Source organism: Alosa pseudoharengus, unplaced genomic scaffold (assembly GCF_046254945.1).
Source record: "Alosa pseudoharengus isolate Yale_2024_CS ecotype anadromous, Long Island Sound unplaced genomic scaffold, YU_APseudo_1.1 YU_APseudo_1.1_scf_12, whole genome shotgun sequence".
Lineage (NCBI taxonomy): Eukaryota > Metazoa > Chordata > Actinopteri > Clupeiformes > Clupeidae > Alosa > Alosa pseudoharengus.
In genome coordinates this window covers 34,411,834-34,430,906 of record NW_027468587.1, presented here as the reverse complement: position 1 = coordinate 34,430,906, position 19,073 = coordinate 34,411,834, and the positions used below count along the sequence as shown (strand labels likewise).

Below are 19,073 nucleotides of genomic sequence, written 5' to 3'. Positions count from 1 at the left end.
GCCCTGTAAAAGCGCACAGTGCGATGTCAAGAAGGGGAGTAGCCTATCTTGTGGGCTGATGGAGAGAGAGAGAGAGAGAGACGCAGTGTGGGCGGGTGAAGAAACGGAGTGAGAGGGAGGGGACATCGGCGTTATCGCACCGTCGTTTTTTTCCTGCACGGCGTCTGCCGAAAACAAGGGCATTGGTCTCCTAATAGCCCAGCAGTTCACCCCATCCCAATTTCACAGTTATTTGAGATCCTGACCTATACTGAAGATTGGCGAAGCATTAAGGGGCTTACAATTACCTGTGGTCTGCATCCGTGTCGGAGGAGGACAGCAAGGCGCCAAAGGTGTGTTTGTGCGTGTGTGTGTGTGTGTGTGTGATGCTGCGAAGAGCAGTTTTGGGTAGCATCATCACACCTCACGGGTAACGATGAATTCCAATGTCGTGTGATGGTTTCCATAATTGAATGACATTATGTTAATCTGTTTTCGAAATATTGAGTTCAGCGCGGCCATACCGATGTGTTGGAATGAGTAGTAATTTTGATGTTCTGAAAACTGATCACCAGTTGTCGCATATTGGCTTCACATGCCTGTGCACATAACATAAGGCCACTTAATTTAATGTCACGTAGGCAAATCATTGAGTGTAGAAATGTTTTGGCATAGTTGTAGCCCAACTAAGTCATATTGTTGGTTTGCTGCTGATTATGCTATACTAACGTGAGTTGGATGTGAATATCTGGATTTATGGATGGATTTTGGCCCACAGGCTATTTTACGCATTCTCTTGCAGAGACGTATGTGGTTACGATGGTCTTTAAAATAACTCCAACATAAGTCCTTTACTATAGACCAAAAGGTGCCTACCAAACATGCACGAATACATAAACCCTTCACCTAAATACGCGTAGGCTGTTTGTGTGGACGCAATGGCCTTATCACTGCCCTCCGTGCGCATCACTTGACGGCAGTGTATATGATGTATCAAATCTGTTAAAGTATGACTTGATAAAAATGTTTGCAGTCCTACACCATCAGAGTAGTTGTTGTTTTAAACGCAGGACCCCCGCCGTTGCAGTAGTGTGGCCTCTTGAGGTATGGCTAAGAGAGCCTTTTGGCTTCTGAATTATGCAAGATACATATGGGTATACTCAACTAATCTCCCAGGATTGCAGTGTCACTGTGTCAAGGGATGACTGCCTGGATACCTGATATTGATACTGGTGTTGATCTGGCTGTCCATGTGTCTGTCTGTGTGTCCTCTTGTGTATCTGTCCTCTGTCTGTATTTTGTAAGTGTTGACTGGTTTAATGCATGTATGCCCCCCCTGCCCCCTCCCCTCTGCCTATCCCTTCCTCCCTCAGATGGACAGAATGAATTTTCTCTCCTTTCTCCTCCTTTGCTTGACTTCGGTTGCCCATGGCAACAAAGGTCAGTTACTCTCCTTTTGACTGTTGATCATGACATACAATTATTGTTATGCACCTGCTATTCAGCAGTAATCTAGTGCCATATTTTTAGGAGCCCAGTTTGTTAAATTTATATGGACGAATTTAACGGTAAATCCTGTCCACGACTTCCTCGATTTAATGTGATTTTGTTACTATATTCAAAATTGTGTTGTAATTATGAATGCAGCACCAAGTATACATTAAATCACATTTAAATGTGTCTCCCCCCGAGTGTTTCTGAGTTTCTGAGTGTTACAATGCATGCTTACGTGGTCTTGTTATCAATATTAACCCATGAAGTCATTCGTCATTAGTAGCCTATCTGTTAATATTCAGGTCCGTTAGCAATGCCATCGCATTTTTTCAATTCCCACCAGTGAGACCTCTCTGAAGGAGACTCCGAGTCAGACAGTTTGTCTTTAGAATAAATAAGAAAGACAGGGAGAGGAAGAGAGATAGTGGAAGAGAGAGAGAGGGGCAGAGGTAGGAGTGGTGGGAGAAAGAGGGAGAAAGAGAGAGAATGACAGGGGGTGATAGAAGGGTAAATTCATACAGAGGAAGTGACAGAAAGAGCTATCAAGAGAAGGTAGCGCTATCCATGACAATGACTGGATGAGGTTCCTCAATCCGAACAGAGGCGGCCACTAGGATGAGGGCTGAAACTGATCTGGAGACGAAGAGAGTGAACCACAGAGAAGGGTGGGGTGGGGGTGGGAGGGGGTGGAAAGACCAAACAGAGTCTGTGCCAAAAACAAAAATTAGGGAGAGAGGGAGAGCAAGAGGAGGATGGGAAGGCAGTGAGTGAGAGAGGGATAGGATAGAAAAGTGCTGTCTCCTAGTCTGTAATCCTGGGTGTAATCCATGGCCCTGATGTTCAGATTAATGCTATATTGCAGAGGGAGGTTGTGAGTGTTAGATGAGGCGGGAGAGAGTGGGAGAGAGAGAGAGAGAGAGAGATAGCAAATGAGATAGAGAGATAAATGACAAAATAAGATGAAGGATGAGGGGAAAGATGAAGTGGTCAGTCTTTGTGGATGCTAAATATGGAGAGGGCAGAGGCGACCTCTTACAGCTGTGGTGGAGTGAGATTTTACCTGCACCGTCCGCTCTGCTCCACATCAACTGGACTTCAGTTTAGAGTATTTTAGTGGTGTTGATGAATGTAGGCATTAAATAACAGAGGCTCTAATAGAAAGTGAGTTTTTTTTCAAGAAAGAAAGTTGGCCTACTACCATAAATTTGAGATTTTTTTAAGTAACTAAGTGTCACATTTAATTGCCCCACTCAAAATCAAACTGAGCCATTTGAGAATTTAATAATTGATTTCCTTTTGAAATGTTTTCACTGCATAGCTCCCAATTTAATTTGGCATTTCTACGTGTGCTGCCGACGGCAAGTGGCAGTGGTTGGTTGGTGTGAATGATAGGTGCAATATAGCTGTGTGAGTGTGGCATGTGTGTGTGTGTGTGTGAGAGAGAAAAAGAGACAAGGTGAAACCTCCCCACACTTCATTATGCCGCCAACCAGAGACAGGTGTGAAGTGGCTGCAGATGTTGTGTGTATGTGTGTATGTGTGTGTATGTGTGTAAGTGTGTGTCCGCACACACAGATATGTGGATGAGTGTGAAAAGCGAGAGTGGGTGTATGTGTGCGTGTGTGCAGGCATGTGCATGACTGAAAAAGATTATTTGTCCTGCTATGTGCGGTGGTTCTACTGATGGTGTGTGTGTATGTATGTATCTGCGTGTGTGTGTTTATGTGTGTGATGGTGCATTAGCTTAACTCTCTGTCCCTCATGTTGTAAGAGGAGCCATTAGTGAAGATGCACTTTCACTTCATCATTGCTGTTTAACCCATGGTCCTTTCTGGTCTCTACGGCATTCTCAGCAAATAAGCACAAACCATGGATCGAGACAGAGTATCAGGGCATTGTCATGGAGAACGACAACACAGTCTTGCTCAACCCTCCGTTGTTTGCCCTGGATAAGGACGCCCCTCTTCACTATGCTGGTGAGAATAACATTCTAGATCTTTCTCTGGCCTGTTCTTTTCATCTGTTTTAGAACCTTCTGTTTGGTTTCAGATTTCCTTTGGGTTCATCTGAGTTTCCCTTTATCTTTATTTCAATGATTCTCTTTTTTTAAACTTAAATCCTTCTTCTGCCTGCCTGTTTCTGCAAACATCTTTCATGTTCTTTTAGCTCAAGTCTTGTCTGTTTCCATCTTTGTCTTATGCAGACATCAAGAAATGCTTCTGAATGTGATGGGGGATTAGATTGGGTGAAAAAATATGTTTTAGTTAATTTTTTTATCATACTGTTTGTTGTGAATACCTGACTCTCCCTCTGCATCATCCAGGTGAGATATGTGGGTTTAAGATCCACAACGGTCCCAGTGGTTCAGGCTCGGCTCAGTTTGAGGCCGTGGTTCTGGACCGCTCCACGGGAGAGGGTCTGGTGCGGTCCAAAGAGCCTTTGGACTGTGAGAGCCAGCGGGAGCACAGCTTCACCATCCAGGCCTACGACTGCGGAGAGGGCCCCGACGGGGCCAACACCAAGAAGTCTCACAAGTCAGTGCTCTCATAGGATGACTTAAGCATAGCTTATCCAAAGTTTCTCTTTGGGTCCCTTAAAGCCAGTACTGCCAGAAGATACCCGGGACTGAAAGGTCTTTGACGTAGAAAAGTGGTTGCCATGGTTTTCTAGAAATATCAGAGTGCTGTAGTCAGGTGGCACAGCCTGTGCTGTAGTAATTGAGACCCTTGCTGTGAACTCAAGAGGGTTAGCATGCTCTACTGCCTGGAGGAGAACAGCGTTCATGTTCTCTGCGAAAAACTAATAAAACAACAAAATAAAAATAAAAATGAAACAAAATAAAGACACACATGGGAAACAAAATAAGACAAATACAAATAACCACAGCCATTTAGACAAACTTCAAAATATTGAATAGTTGCTGTAATCCTTAAGTTATGTAATCCTTTATTCAACCTCCATTCTCTGTCTCTCTGTCTTGCTGTGTAGGGCCACTGTTCATGTGCGTGTGAATGACGTAAACGAGTTCTCCCCCGTGTTTGTGGAGCGCCACTACGAGGCCTCGGTGCCAGAGGGGCGACTCTTTGACCGCATCGTCAAGGTGGAGGCCCTGGATGCCGACTGCTCACCTCAGTATAGTCAGATCTGCTTCTACGAGATTGCCACACGTGACGTGCCATTCGCCATTGACAACGATGGTAAGAACTACAGCTCCCAGAATGGGGTGGGGAAAATGCACCAGACTAGTTCAAGCAGTGTAGGAGCTGGACCTCTGAAACTCTGCCCTCCATCTCTGTCCCTTATCCCCCCCCCCCCCCCAAGTGTTTCACCTGTTGACGTAGTGGAAGAGTAAAATCTGACTATGTCACGTTGATGTGAGAGTAAAAGGTGTGGAAGAGAGTAGGTGAGAGGGTGTCAGGAGTGGACATTGTGTTATATGAAAAGAGAAAGTGTTAGGGCAGAGAAAGGGAGGTGGGGGAAGACAAGGACTATGTGTCTCCTGTCTTTAGCAATGACTCTGCATATTTTTTTCACTGGGAGAGAGCAAGTTCCCCCTGCATGATGCTCTGGGGTATGTAGTTCTTTTCATCCTTTTGTCTGGACTCAAGAAGGGACATACACTACACAGTGGCTTTTTGTCAGGGCTGAAAGCTCCTCTATTGTGTCTCCCTTTAACTCAAATGATGTCGTTGTCCCTTTTCCTTTACTGTAACACTGTTTCCTGTGTGATATCAAACAGTTTTTGTCCTTTTGTCCCCAAATGTAACTTTGTAATATTACGCATTCTTGCCCTCTGCCCTAGTCTCGGCAAGCCTGAAATCGTAGGTTTCCAGTCTGTGTGCATTGCCCCTGTACGTATCTCTCTGTTCTTCACTCTTTCTCCTTTCTGTCCTCCTCCTCTTCTCCCTTGTTCTTTCATCTCTCTCAGTTTGATCTGACTTTGGTGTGTGTGTGTGTGTGTGCGCGTGCTTGTGTGTGCGTGTGTGTGTGTGTGTGTGTGTGAGGAAAAGGACGAGTGCTGTAGCTTTGATGTGAGCGCTCTGGTGTTGAGCTGCTGAATCACAGTGCTGTGTAAACGCTCTCATCTGTCGCCCGCTCCTTTCTTCTCCCAGGAAACATCAAGAACACCGAGCCTCTGGACTCCAAGCGCCAGCGCGTCCACACCTTCTGGGTGACGGCATACGACTGCGGCAAGAGACGTGCCCAGGCTGATGCCCAGGTTACCATAACGGTCAAGCCGTCCTGCAAGCCTGGCTGGATCGGTAATCAATGCACACTGCTTAATCAATAGCCTGAAATTGATTGCCTTTATGTGTCCATGTTTATGACTCTATGTGTGTGTGTGTGTGTGTGTGTGTGTGTGTGTTTGTGTGTGTGTGTGTGTGTGTGTGTGTGTGTCTGTGTGTGTGTGTCTGTGTGTGAACATACAAGCGCGTGTGTGTGTATGTGTCTGTGTGTGTGCGTGCGTGAGTATACGTGTGCAGCTAGACCGTTTGAGTGTGTGAGAGGAAGATGCTGGGCTGGGGGCAGCAGTATTTTCTGTGTACTCATATATCACCAGCCTTGTACTATGTGTAACTGGATAGCAGGCCACTGCACCAGCACCTCAGTGCAGACGAATGACATCTACCGTGTTCATCTTCCAGGCTGGACCAAGCGGGTGGAATACACACCTGGGTCTGGCAGCATTCCACTCTTCCCCAGCCTCCACCTGGAGACGTGCGAGGAGACTGTCTGGAACATTCAGGCCACCGTAGAGCTGCAGACTGGACACATTGGCAAGGGCTGTGACAGAGACAGCTACTCTGACCGGTCTGTGCGCAGACTCTGTGGTGAGTCCAGTGTTTTGGTATTTATATATTTCCGGGCATTTAAAAGAAACAAGATGGGCATAAAACAAAAAAAAATGTTTAGCTAAGCTCATAATGGTGGTGAGTATGAGGCCGCACAATCATCTCAAATTATAGCTTTTAGAATGGGCAGTCTAAACATCACTGTTACTAAGGAAAACAGAGGGTCAGTCCCATCTGTTGTTGCTAAGTAACATGGACTGGAAGCTACATGTAGGTACTGGTCTCATTAGTGTGCATGATAATAGAACGCCAAGGTGGAAAATGCCGAACAGGCATTACCATTTTGCACAACTTCAATATGCTGACAGCAATTTTGGCACGCCTGCCACTATGCTGTTTGCAAATGTTACTGCTACAAGGTTTTCAAGGCAGACATTAGGAAAAACACTTCACTAATAATAATAATCAAAAGTACATGATGTGATGGAGGTGGCATTTATTTTCTCCATTATGACTGTGTTGATGTGTTTTTGTATCCTGTCCTGTGTGCTGTACAGGTGCCGTGAGGGGAGAAGTCGACCTACTCCCGCCTCCTTCCCCAGCAGCCAATTGGACAGCTGCTTTGCCCACGCTGCCATCCTCCGATTCGTCCCTGGTCTTCTCTTTCAACGGCTCGTCCCATGTTGCCGTGGTCCCCGACACGGTCGTCTCGGGGGTGTCCGGAAATCACTTCACCCTCCAGCTGTGGATGCGTCGCGGAGGGGCCAACACCCAGCCGTCCGCCAGCCAGGCCAGAAGCTTCCGGAAGGAGGAGGAGACCATCGTCTGCAGCACGGTCAAGAACGGTTGGTTGATTATCCGTCTTCAGGTCGTCACGTCCTTAAGGTGTCAGGTCCCATACGTGCTCCGGTCCGGCGCTGTCTTGTGATGGATGCATTCCTCTCTGCTTGAGAGCACAGCCATGCATGTGCCCCCCTCCCTCTCCTTCCTCCTCCTCCTCCTCCTCCTCCCCACCCCCTCAGCGTGATGGACTGCCTCCTGCCAGATTTACTCCCCAAGTGGGAACCACCTTATTCCTTTAATCAGATGCCCCATGCAGATCTTGATCAGCAAAATTTGTGCAGGGATAAGGAAAAAAGCCTGCAGCCAGCAGTTTGTTATTTATGCTCCAGTCGCCTTCTCCCGTGTATGTTAAATATGTTTGCATTGTTCCTCCTGCTTTTGGCCTCTGTCACCCACGCTCTAATGTACGTGCATGGGGAGGAAATTGGATATGAGCGTGTTGGGCTCACGGCCGTCTCTGTGTCCCTCTTCCGCTCCCAGATGACTCCTACTCCCACTACTCTCTGTCTGTGCACGGCTGCCGCCTGTCCCTCCTCTACTGGGCTGACGTCTCTGCTGACCGGCCGGTGAAGTTCCTCTGGAAACTGGAGCAGGTGAAATTCTGTGGGGATAAACAGGGGATCAGGGGATAACGACTCAAATTTTTTTTTTTTTCATGTGAGGTCTGTGATGTGCTGCAGACTGTGTGTGTGTGTGTGTGTGGGTATGGGTGTGGGTGTGTGTCCATGTGGGGGTTTAAGTGATTTGGGTTGGGGTAACAGGTCTGCTCCGACAGATGGAATTAAGTATGTTGGATTAATGGGGGAGCCCAATCTGTTCAGGAGCGGAGTTTAACCAAATCTCCTCCCTCTTCAATTAGTTTCCTCCTCTTTACCCTCTTCATCCTGCCAACGACCTCTCGTCATGTGCCGTCTCTCTTTGGGCAGGTTTGTGACAGCGAGTGGCATCACCTGTCCCTCAGCGTGCAGTTCCCCTCTGTCACGCTCTACGTGGATGGGGTGACCTTTGACCCTGCTCGTATCCATGACAACGGTGCCATCCCCAACCCTGTCCCACACCAGCGAATGGTCATCGGTGCTTGCTGGGGTACGTACTAGATTCATAGCTCACACACACACATGCTCAGGTTTGGCCAGATGTCAATCAATGCAACCTTATTAACAGCCAATTACAGCGGACAGGAAGTATTCAATTCCCTTCATCTAATTATATGTTTTGCGAGACGGGCCATCTGCATCTCTGAGGCTATTTATAAAACCTCTCGCTCTCATCAATTATTCAGCTGAGGAGAACAACAGAGAGGGCTTGGTGCATAGCCTGTCAGTTAGGCCCATACGATCGCTAAAAGGAGACATATTGTCAGTTAATTACCTCTGGAAATACCCCCATCAATACTGGTGGCGTGGTAATCGGGCTGGAGTTGAAATAATGAGCCTTTGCTTTTGCCATTCGTTATTTCTGTCTCTCTGTCTTCCTTCCACCCACTCAATCTGCCTCATTTCTCTTCACCTTTACCAACACATGAGGCTTCTATTCATTCTAATGTACGCTTTGCACCTCCCTCCTGTCTCTCTCTCTCTTTCTCTCTGCCTCTCTATCCCTCTCTCCTCTCATTCTCTCTCTCTGCCTCTCTGTCTCTATCCCTTTATTCCACAGAGCCCGAGGAGAAGCAGAAGGAAATTCTGAATAACACCATTCCTGAGGGGAGAGACGCAGGTGAGTGGGAGCCATCTGTAAAAAGTGAGAGAGTGTGTGTGTGTGTGTGTGTGTGTGTGTGTGTGTGTGTGTGTGTGTGTGTGTGGGTGTCTGCACACGTGTGTCTCCTGTCTTCCCGACTAAATTCCCCATGGACTGTCAGTATATTTTCATGACGTTCAGAGAGGCACACAGGGTTGTGGGGAGTGGGAGGGGGGCAGTGGATGCAGAGAGAGGCCGGCACCCTGTCAGTCACACAGATAACAGAAAATAGGATCATGGAAAGTAGGTATGCTGCACCCATTTGTAATTCTCTCACGTTCACCCTATATGTTGCACCCCTCTCTGCTCTCACAGTGAAATACGTCGGCGGTTACCGAGGCCTGTTGTCGGGGGTGACGGTGCGTCCAGGAAGTGTGGAGCCTCACAGTGTTGTGGAGTGCCTGTATGCCTGCCGAGAGGGGCTGGACTTTGGGGATCTGGAAACACTGGGCTCGGGCATGAAGGTAATGAGTGTGTTAGCGAGAGTCCCAAGCCTGTGCGTTACCAGTGTTGCAAAACGCTGACAGGTGCGCTAACTGATGAGAACGAGACAGAATCTATTCTCACAACCACGTGATTGACATATTAATTAATGGGTAAATCACATGCAAAGACCCCCCCTCCATCTTTCTCTCTCACTCTCACTCTCTCTCTCTCCTTCTCTCACTCTGTGTGGTGCAGGTGCATGTGAACCCCAGTCAGTCCGTGCTGGTGCTGGAGGGGGATGACATTGAGAGCTTCAACCGTGCCGTGCAGCAGGTCACCTACAGGAACTCTCTTCGCTTCGCCACACCTGGGGTGCGACCCCTCAAACTTACCACCTCCCTTCGGTAAGACGCCCCTGAGATGAAAGGATAATTCCTTTAAAATAAGCCTATAGCTGCGTGTATGCAAGCCTGTGTACACTAGTTAGAATAGGATTTCGGATAAAATATGAAATCTTATAAAATGTGACAATTTTATATGTAATATAGTTTTCCATCAGACAGAATAAAAAATCTTTCATAAATGCCTTTGGCCCAACAAATTAACAAACCTATGAATAGATTATGTAAAAAGCCTTTGAGCTTGACATCCCCCGTCATCTTTAATTTCGTGTGTTTAGTGTGTAATTAAATCCTAGTTCTGATTTGCATTTTAAAACCACACAATGTACACTGTCCACATGCCACAACACTGTCAGGAAATATCCATTTTATGTAATTTCTGGCTTACTCCATTGCACTGTAATTTGCATGCCATTTCATATTGAACCATAATAGCTTCAAAGATCCTCTTCACTGTCTGGTTTGAACCAATTTCCTGACCTTGTACTGTGAGCCTCGGCGCCTCCAGCCTGAAGTCTCTCACTGGAATACAGATAGACAGTCTCCCTTGTATAAGCAGCTCTCTGGTTACACGCTCAGCATAAACATCAACCTGCATTATCAAGGTCAAGCATCAGAGGAGTGGTCCAGCGGCTTTGGAATTGAGAGGTCTTTAAAAAAAAAAAAAAAAAAAAGATAGTGGATAGTGGCTTGTGTGAGAGTATGGAGCCTGGGCTCATTGATATCAATAAACTAATTGTGAAGGTATGCACAGTAATAATAATTAAATCAAATCCAATTGTATATTAGCGGTAACTTAAACGGAAGCGTTGTAATGCAGGAGTGTGAAATTGTGCATTAATATATAAAATTTGATGCCAGCAACATGTTTTAAAAAAATGAAATGTTGTCCCATTCCTACCTGATATAGGAACAGTATGGGGTATTCTTAATCCATTATGCACCTAATTGACCGATCCCAAGCCCCTCCTCCCATTGTCAGTCCCATAGTTACTGTTGCTAAGTCGGACAAGTTTGCAGGAAAGTGTGCGAGAACTTCAACATGGGGACGCAGCACCCCCATTTAGCCTAGTGCAACAGTGTATGCTGGATTTCTGGGCGTCAAGTAATATTGATATATTCAAAAAACAGAGGTCAGAAAGGCCTTCAGTATGCAGAAGGACACATTCACAATGTCCGCTGTCATCAACGAGGTGGAACACCACAAATTGAGGACAAAAAAATCCGGTGTCGTGGATCTTAATGGGATGCTGGATAAACAATTAGCACGTTATCCCGAGCAGGTAGTTTACCTTATTTGCTGCAGATGTGACTCTGATTCAATAAACAGGTCTGTGCGAACATATGGTGTTGACGTGTCCATAACAAAATCTAACCATATTTCGAGGATTAGTAAGACGGGACCAAGTGCTGCAGATCCAAGTTCACGCAACTTGGGAGAGTGACTAGCCTGTTAAGCAGCTCATGTTGGGGAGGTGGAGAGAAGCTTCTCTTCGGTAGGCCGAGAGTCTACTTATTTTTTTGAATGGCTGCTTTAGAAGGAAGAGTTCAAATAAACATGATACAAGTGTATTGAAAAGAACCCAATCCGAGTTCAAACCCATATCACGCATAGGCTATCTGCAGTTTGCAGACGTGGTTTGTCTTGGACTAGACTTCATCATTATGCTATAATTAATTTAAACGTGGGCAATGTAGTAGGCTAGGTCTAATATTGTCAATTTCGAGACTGCATAGCCTATAGCAAGGCATAGTTTTGAATCAGCACATGATTCGATCTTTAGAAGACATTGTCTATCTCTCGTTCAGCCATCAATAATGCATCGCAGTAGGCTAGTATTGCGTTTGTTGAAAAAATGATCATTAGCCTATTTCTGTCAACAGTCTTCTATCCCAAGTTAAACATGGCAATGTAGCAAAGCTGAAAGTATGTTCTTGATGTGTGTAAGGCGATACGTGATTGAAGGTGTAGCCTTTTGCGCGTCTTCCAATCGTATGAATGTGCGAGTTCAGTTCCTGCAAGGTAGGTATATTTTTTTGCGTAGGCTTATGTTGTCGTTTCATCAGTGGAAACCAGATTTAGTTATGTTTTTGTGTGTAGTTATGAACACAAATAAAGGGAACATTTTCGTACACACTCAGATTTCTTTAGGCTACTGAAAAGTAGCAGCCTATCCAAAGTTATGCAAAGTTAGGCCTATGTGTGTTAACGTTTTACACGGTCAGGATATCGGATGTCACTTCTACAAGTATCTCAGGCTTATCTTTGAACCTTTTTGAGCTCTTTAGTTATTTAGTTTCTTAGGCTACTCGCAAAAGAAGCATTATAGCCTTCGCATAACTGGCGTATTGTCATACAGAACGGACACTAGAAAATTCAAAATTGACCGAGGTTGACCGAGGTCCTCCAAAGTCCTCATTGTGACATAGTAAAAGGGGGCGGGGCTTGGGATCGGTCAATTTGACACAACTGAACTGCAGACAGGCAATTTTAGCACCTGGACTCTTCCTCTATGAGAGATACTGTTTACCGGTAAATATGTGCAGAATTATTTTTTTGCCATTGTTTTCCTGAAATATTCAAGGTCTTCCCAAAAATAGACATTGCCTGGATGGCAGTATATGTTGCTCAAAATCTGTATACATCATTCAGAATTGATTGTACCTGGCCAGATGTGCAAGATGCCCATGCTGTAGGTACTAATGCACCTCTACACCGTCATAGATGCTGGATTTTGAACTGAGCATTATAACAAGTTGGATAGTTGGATTGGCCCTCTACTCTCAAGCCTAGAGGAGTCCATGATTTCCAAAAAGAATGGCAAATTTTTAATTGATCTCACACCTTTCAGGATCCGAGGTTTACCTGAGCCCATTCAATGATTTGGTTTTAATGCAGTGCCATCTGAGGTCCAAAAGACCACAGCCATCCAATATTGTTTTTCATCTCTGACCCTTGTTTGCAAATATTTCTTTGAATTCTTTAAATATTTTAATGATATTATGTACTGTCGATGATGAACTCCCCAAATACTTCGAGAAAAAGTATTATAAATTATAAAGAAGCATTATAATTATATTGTTTCATCATTTGTCCACACAGACTTACACAGAGTGATGAGTACCTTTACATCTTTACTTCTAAGAAACTCTGGCTTTAATACCCAATCATGTTGCCAGTTACCCTAATTAGTTGTAAAATATTCCTCCTTTTGTTTTCTTTATCATTAGGCTACACAACTTTTCCAGCATTTTCTTGGCCCCATCACAACTTTTTTTGAAATGTGTTGCTGGGATCAAATTAAGAATGAACATATATTTTCCATGAAATAGTCATTTATGTCATTTTCAACATTTTATATGTTGTTTGAGTCCTTTTTGCAGCTATATATGAGTTTACATGATTTGCAGATTATCACATTCTGTTTTTATTTGCATTTTACACAACGCCACAACTATTTCTGATTTGGGGTTGTACAATATGGTTAACTGACACCATTTATGTTGTTGTCTATTTTATTTTCACCTTGGCAAGCTATTCAATTTGATAAGTCCTGTGGAGTTTTATGGAACCATAAACAAATTAATTGGAGAGGATGAGAGCTCTGCAGTGAACAGTGACATTAACAACAGGATCGTGGTAGTTCGGAGACACTCTGATAATAGCAGGAACTGGAATGAGCAATGTCTATCGAATCTGCTGGATTGAATGTAATTTTTTAGAGCTCGTTTCTCCACTAATCAGATTTCAGGTCGTGGGATCGTGACGTCCAGCTGGTGAACCAGCCGTCATTAGGCTCAGCTAAACATGGCCAGCTGCTCTCTAATAGATATACTTTGTAGTCATGCATATGCACATACACACGCACACTCATATACACACATGCTCGTGCACACACACACACGCACACACACTCAGAGATTTAGTATTGAATAAGAACCCCTTTGGAATAATAGCAGTTTTTCCCAATTCTAGTCATTTCAATTAGGCATATGCACTCTCAAGCTCATACACAACAGACATCTGATTTTCATCTATTATTGTCACGCACTCTAAATCTCCTCCCACATGCCTGTCTGTCTGTCTGTCTGTCTGTCTGTCTGTCTCAGGTGTTTCAACGAGGAGAGCTGTCTCTCGCTCCGTGCTCTGGAGGGCTACCTGGTGGTCCTCCAGCCCGACGCGCCCCAGATCTCCCTGTCCGGAGTGGGGCCTCATCTGGCCAGGCCCGCCCCCGAGTTCGAGGGGCCCCGTGGGGTGCCCCTCTTCCCCGAGCTGCGCATCGTCTGCTCCCTCTCCCACGCGGTCAACACCGCCGCCCAGGGCATGGAGGGTGGAGGTGAGTCCATAAAGGCCCTCAACATCTCTGTGACTCATAGACTCCCCCGCCATTTTGGACAGCACTGCTAGATACAGTATACAGTAGGGAGCATAATAGAGCCTTAATGTTTAACAGAGAGGGCTCACTCATTCACCCGGGACACTTTATCTGTCTCCCTCAGTCATGTGAACTTTACTCTTTGAGATTGGGTTGTATTTCTACACAGTGCTTATCCTCCCCCTTGTTCTGTTTGTCTTATCTGACTTGCCGTATTATTGCGAAAATCATACATAACCTGAGATCTGACGTCCCGTCTTGTCTCTGGCCTTGTCCTCTGCGTGGCTCAGCGTTGATGTCAGATGCCGTGGCCCATACCTTGGATGGATGTGAAGTCCAGCCCTTAGGGGAGGAGCTAAACCCAGAGAAGGAGGAACTTTTGGTTGATATGGAAGCCATCAAGGAGAGGGGACTGGACATCATAAACACAACAGCCTATATTGCCATCACAGGTACTGTGTGTGTGTGTGTGTGTGTGTGTGTGTGTGTGTGTGTGTGTGTGTGCGTGTGCGTGTGCGTGTGCGTGTGCGTGTGCGTGTGCGTGTGCGTGTGCGTGTGCGTGTGCGTGTGCGTGTGTGTAGGTGTGTGTGTGTGTAGGTGGGTGGGTGGGTGTAGGTGGGTGGGTGTGTGTGTGTGTGTGTGTGTGCGTATGCGTGTGCGTGTGCGTGTGTGTGTGTGTGTGTGTGTGTAGGTGTGTGTGTGTGTGTGTGTGTGTGTGTGTGTGTGTGTGTGTGTGTGTAGGTGGGTGGGTGTAGGTTTGTGTGTGTGTGTGTGTGTGTGTGCTGGGGTGGTGGAGGTGAGGGGTAGGGGGGTCTCTGGATACAGAACAGTAAACACTAAGTCACTATCACCTCTTCCTCTCCTCCTCAGGTGCTGAGTCGATCTCAGTGTACGAGGATGTCCTGCGCTCCATCCATTACCGCCTGGCTAAGGGCTCTGCTCGCTTCGAGAGGCGTTTCCGCCTGTCCTGCTCAGAGATGAACGGACGCTACACCAGCAACGAGCTCACTCTGGAGGTATTCGAAACACACAGCCACTCATTTAGCACATCACCACGGCTACCCGTGGATAACATTACGAGTAAATCTCTCTCTTGTTTCTCTTAATGTCTGTAACCTTGTTTTTATTGGCCCCCTATTTCCTCCATCTCTCTCTCTCTGTCTCTTTACTTCTTTCTCTCTATTTCTCTCTCTCTTTCTCTCTTGCTCTCTCTCTCTCGGTCTCTTCCATCTAATGTGTCTCAGGTGAATTTCCTGCACTCTTTGGACAGTCTGTACCACCCCTCACACTTGCTGGCCTCTCAGCAGCAGTTCCTGCACCCCTCCCACCACACCGGAGAGCTGAGTGGCCACACACTACCCAACCCTCACCGCAACTCAGGTACTCCGACTCAGCACCGCTGGGTCTATGGGTGTTGTGTTTATATAGGAGGTCTGCAGGGCCAGGGCAATAAATAACAGGATTTGCAGAGTTTCTGGACAGTTTTATGTCCATCCCATGTGTGTGTGTGTGTGTGTGTGTGTGTGTGTGTGTGTGTGTGTGTGTGTGTGTGTGTGTGAATATATCACTGATCACTGATATTTCTGTTTCTGCCTCTAGTGGTCCCAGGTGCAGCCACGGTCATCATCATGGTGTGTGTAGGATTCCTGGTTGTCATGGTTATTCTGGGAGTGTTCCGAATCCGTTCCATCCATCGCCGTGGCGAGGGGGCCAGGGGCGGGGATAAAGAAGGAAGCAGCCAGTGGGACGACTCTGCCCTCACCATCATTGTCAACCCCATGGAGGTGGGTACTGTGGTCATGGTGGGCTCATATTATGCTTATGGTTATGGTTTGTCCAAAGCGACACATAAATACAAAACAACATAATAATATTTAAAATTGAACAGGGAACAGATTAGAATGTTGGTCAAATATAATAAGGAGAATAGTTATAATAAGCAATAATATCAATTCAATCAATAGCCTAATAAAAAAGCAATGAAAAAAAGGGGAAAGGCAATAATAAAACAATAATATCCATTCAATCAATAATATAAAAACAATGACATGCTAAGACTACATATATATACATATATATATATTAACTGGTGTCGTCTGAGATCCAATTTAGCTTTTTATTAAGATGTGATACGTAGAGGGTGGTAATGTCTGTATGAAGCTTCTGAGTCATTTGTTCTTGTCCACCTTCTTCCAAACTACTTAAAAACGTGTTGAGTCATCCTTGTCTGTCTCCATTTTTGTTTCTCTGTTTCAGTCCTACGAGTCTCAAATGGGAATATCGGCTGACACAGAGGGGGAGGGAGACGAGGATGAGGAAGTGGCCGACTCGCCCGACGATGGCAGCGATGACCAGAGAATTATCATCAAAAAAGATGGCAGGGATGCTGCTCGGCGCTACTGAGCCCACCAGCTACCGTTTGAAAAGCCCACACACATATGGATACCACGGAAACCATCCCACACACAAACTCGGCACCTTCGTGTCCACTACGAGCCTCTGCACTCTTCTCTGGAATGTATGCTTACGAACACCATGCACAAATCACCAGATAATGCTTACATCTGCAAACATAATAATCAGAGATGCCCAAAATGCATTCACTCTTCTTCTGAAAATATGAAACTATGGCACAAAGGTATTTTTGGACATTAATTAACATATTTGTGGTCAATACTCATTCATTCATCTGATACAGGCCTTGTTAGGAAATGGTAAAGCAATTATAAACAAACACAAAAAGATCTTCACTGTACAGTTACAATGTGTATATTGGCCTGATATTGTCATCTTAGTCTAACACAAAGTTATCTAATCATACACGCCCAATAAACGGCTTACTTGTCAGTTTGCTGCACAATCTCTTCCCCTTTCTCTCTACACATTCCTTTACCACCAAATATGTGCCCAAGTATTGATGGTGAATCAGAAAAGGATCACTAAATGTCCAGTAACTGTGTGACCCAACCAATCTTCCAAAGTTCTCCTCAGCAACCCAAAATCGGCATCATAACTTTTAGCACCAACTGACAGCACAGTGCAACACAAGACATCACACAACATGGCATGACATAACACAGGATAACACAACACAAACCCTCTGCTGTATCCAGAATGTCAGCTCAGCCTGGGCAGTTTTGATTGTATTGAATTTATGTAAATATGAATTATTATTATTATTATTATTATTATTATTATTATTATTATTATTATTGTTGTTGTTGTTGTTTTTTTGTTTGTTTTTTCATCTACAAAGGGAACTATGTGTTATTTAATGGGTTTTTGTTTGTGTTTTTTATTTTTGTATTCCTGTCACACATATTCCAATATTCTGGTGATCATTTAAAACCATAATAATAATAATAGTAGTAGTAATAAGAATGATAATGACTGGCTTGATGAGTGTCTATTCATTTGTGTGTTGAATTGTGTAATAAAAAAATAACGTGTTAATAATCTGAATCATGCTGAAACAGAAGGCACATGGCTCTTATGACCAGTTTTGTCATCTCTCTCTCTCTCTCTGTCTCTCTGTTTTGCTCCACACCATGCTCAAAATGTTCTCTCTTTGTCTGTCATCCTCCAGTTGCTCATCTCTTCACACCCCTCCTGCTTTGTTTTCCATCCCACCTCCTCCATCCTTCTGGTCTGTTTCGTTTCTGCGGATGTACAGACATGTGTCTCTCTTCACTTTCACTTCTCCTCACTCTTGCCCCTGTGTCTTTAGCACTGTCTGTGTCAGTGTACAGTGATAATATGTCAAGTTTAAAAGCCTGTTTGCGTTTTCCAATGTGTAATATTAAGAATGGAAAAAAATTGCATTAATAACATATATTATTACTATGGTTACTCTTGGGACATTTAACTGTACTTATTGATACAATGATATGGATTATATTGATTGATTGTTATTGATAACGTCTGAAAAAAAGGCAAAATTCATAATAAAAACACTCGAACAATGTCAAAGTGCGAAATCTTCAAATGATTGTTGAGTCTTGATAAGATAAGTGCATGACAGTTTCATGAGAAACTTATTATAGTACAAACTGAAATGGTTTCACATCCAACAGCAACACAACAACTAATATTAACAAAATGATATCAAAACGCAGTGATGGTTAACACTGAGTGAGTCTTCTGTAGCCTTCATTGTAAACCTGTGGTTGCATCAGTGTCCAACCGGCATACATTCTGCAATGAAAATGAACTCATGAAAATGAAACAAAGCATTCAGCATGCCTCCACCTCCTTTAACCTCATATGCCTTGGAGCGAACTTGACCTTGACCTCTGACCACAGATCATTGAGTGCCTTAAGTATCATCAGAGATTCGTCTGATGACATCTAATGGTATGTATACTTAATAATAAATTACTTATATAAATACCGGTAGACACTTTATATGACATTGACCTTCGACGACCCCATGCCCTTGAATGCCCAATCAGTTTATATGGCTTTCAATGATGAATTATGCCACTCTGACTATCTGTCAACCTGCCTGGGGGATATCAGGCAAACACTTAATTTCATGTAGGACCCCATGACTTAAAGTACTTAATCAGTCCATCTAGCATAGTAGTAAGTAATTTGAAGGTTTGATGAGGATTCATCACTTGTGAGATCTTAAAAACACTATAACATGCAAACCCCCATATGACCTTGACATTTAAACTCACAACCTTGAGTACTTATCCATCAGTTTCAGTCTATCAAGGCTTTGTTTGATTTATTGTGCAAAACTTGATAAAGATACTTCATCTCCATTGGGAAATATCATAACATTATGAGGTGAAGGATCTCATGTGACCTTGACCTTTTTGATGACTTTTTGAAACTCTTTGATAAAACCTTGCTAATTACTTATTTAGTTTGGTTAAATTTACTTTGATTAGGTGATTAGTTAGGTATTTCCATCAATGAACAGAGCAGTGGAAGATAGGGTATTTACATGGTGCCAGAACAACCATCTGTCTGACTCTCATGGTCCAGAGAGTACCATCAGACTCATGCTGTGCCTC

The 19,073-nt window shown here is 44.5% G+C and overlaps 1 protein-coding gene across 2 annotated transcripts; it reads left to right on the top strand.

Moving 5' to 3' along the window:
* Positions 1-173: 173 nt before the first annotated feature.
* Positions 174-17,174, top strand: clstn3 (calsyntenin 3). Of its 2 annotated transcripts, XM_076281017.1 has the most exons (19): positions 174-332; positions 1,353-1,419; positions 3,327-3,449; positions 3,797-4,007; positions 4,462-4,670; positions 5,586-5,735; positions 6,120-6,305; positions 6,824-7,111; positions 7,590-7,702; positions 8,036-8,195; positions 8,766-8,825; positions 9,162-9,310; positions 9,528-9,676; positions 13,784-14,010; positions 14,340-14,501; positions 14,920-15,065; positions 15,294-15,429; positions 15,649-15,833; positions 16,306-17,174. In XM_076281017.1, exons 2-19 carry the CDS (start codon positions 1,353-1,355, stop codon positions 16,450-16,452), a joined length of 2,868 nt encoding a protein of 955 aa, XP_076137132.1. In that variant the 5' UTR covers positions 174-332; the 3' UTR covers positions 16,453-17,174. The 2 variants fall into 2 exon arrangements, with proteins under 2 accessions (XP_076137132.1, XP_076137131.1); XM_076281016.1 differs by lacking the exon at positions 174-332 and having other exon boundaries at positions 1,245-1,419.
* Positions 17,175-19,073: the final 1,899 nt, after the last annotated feature.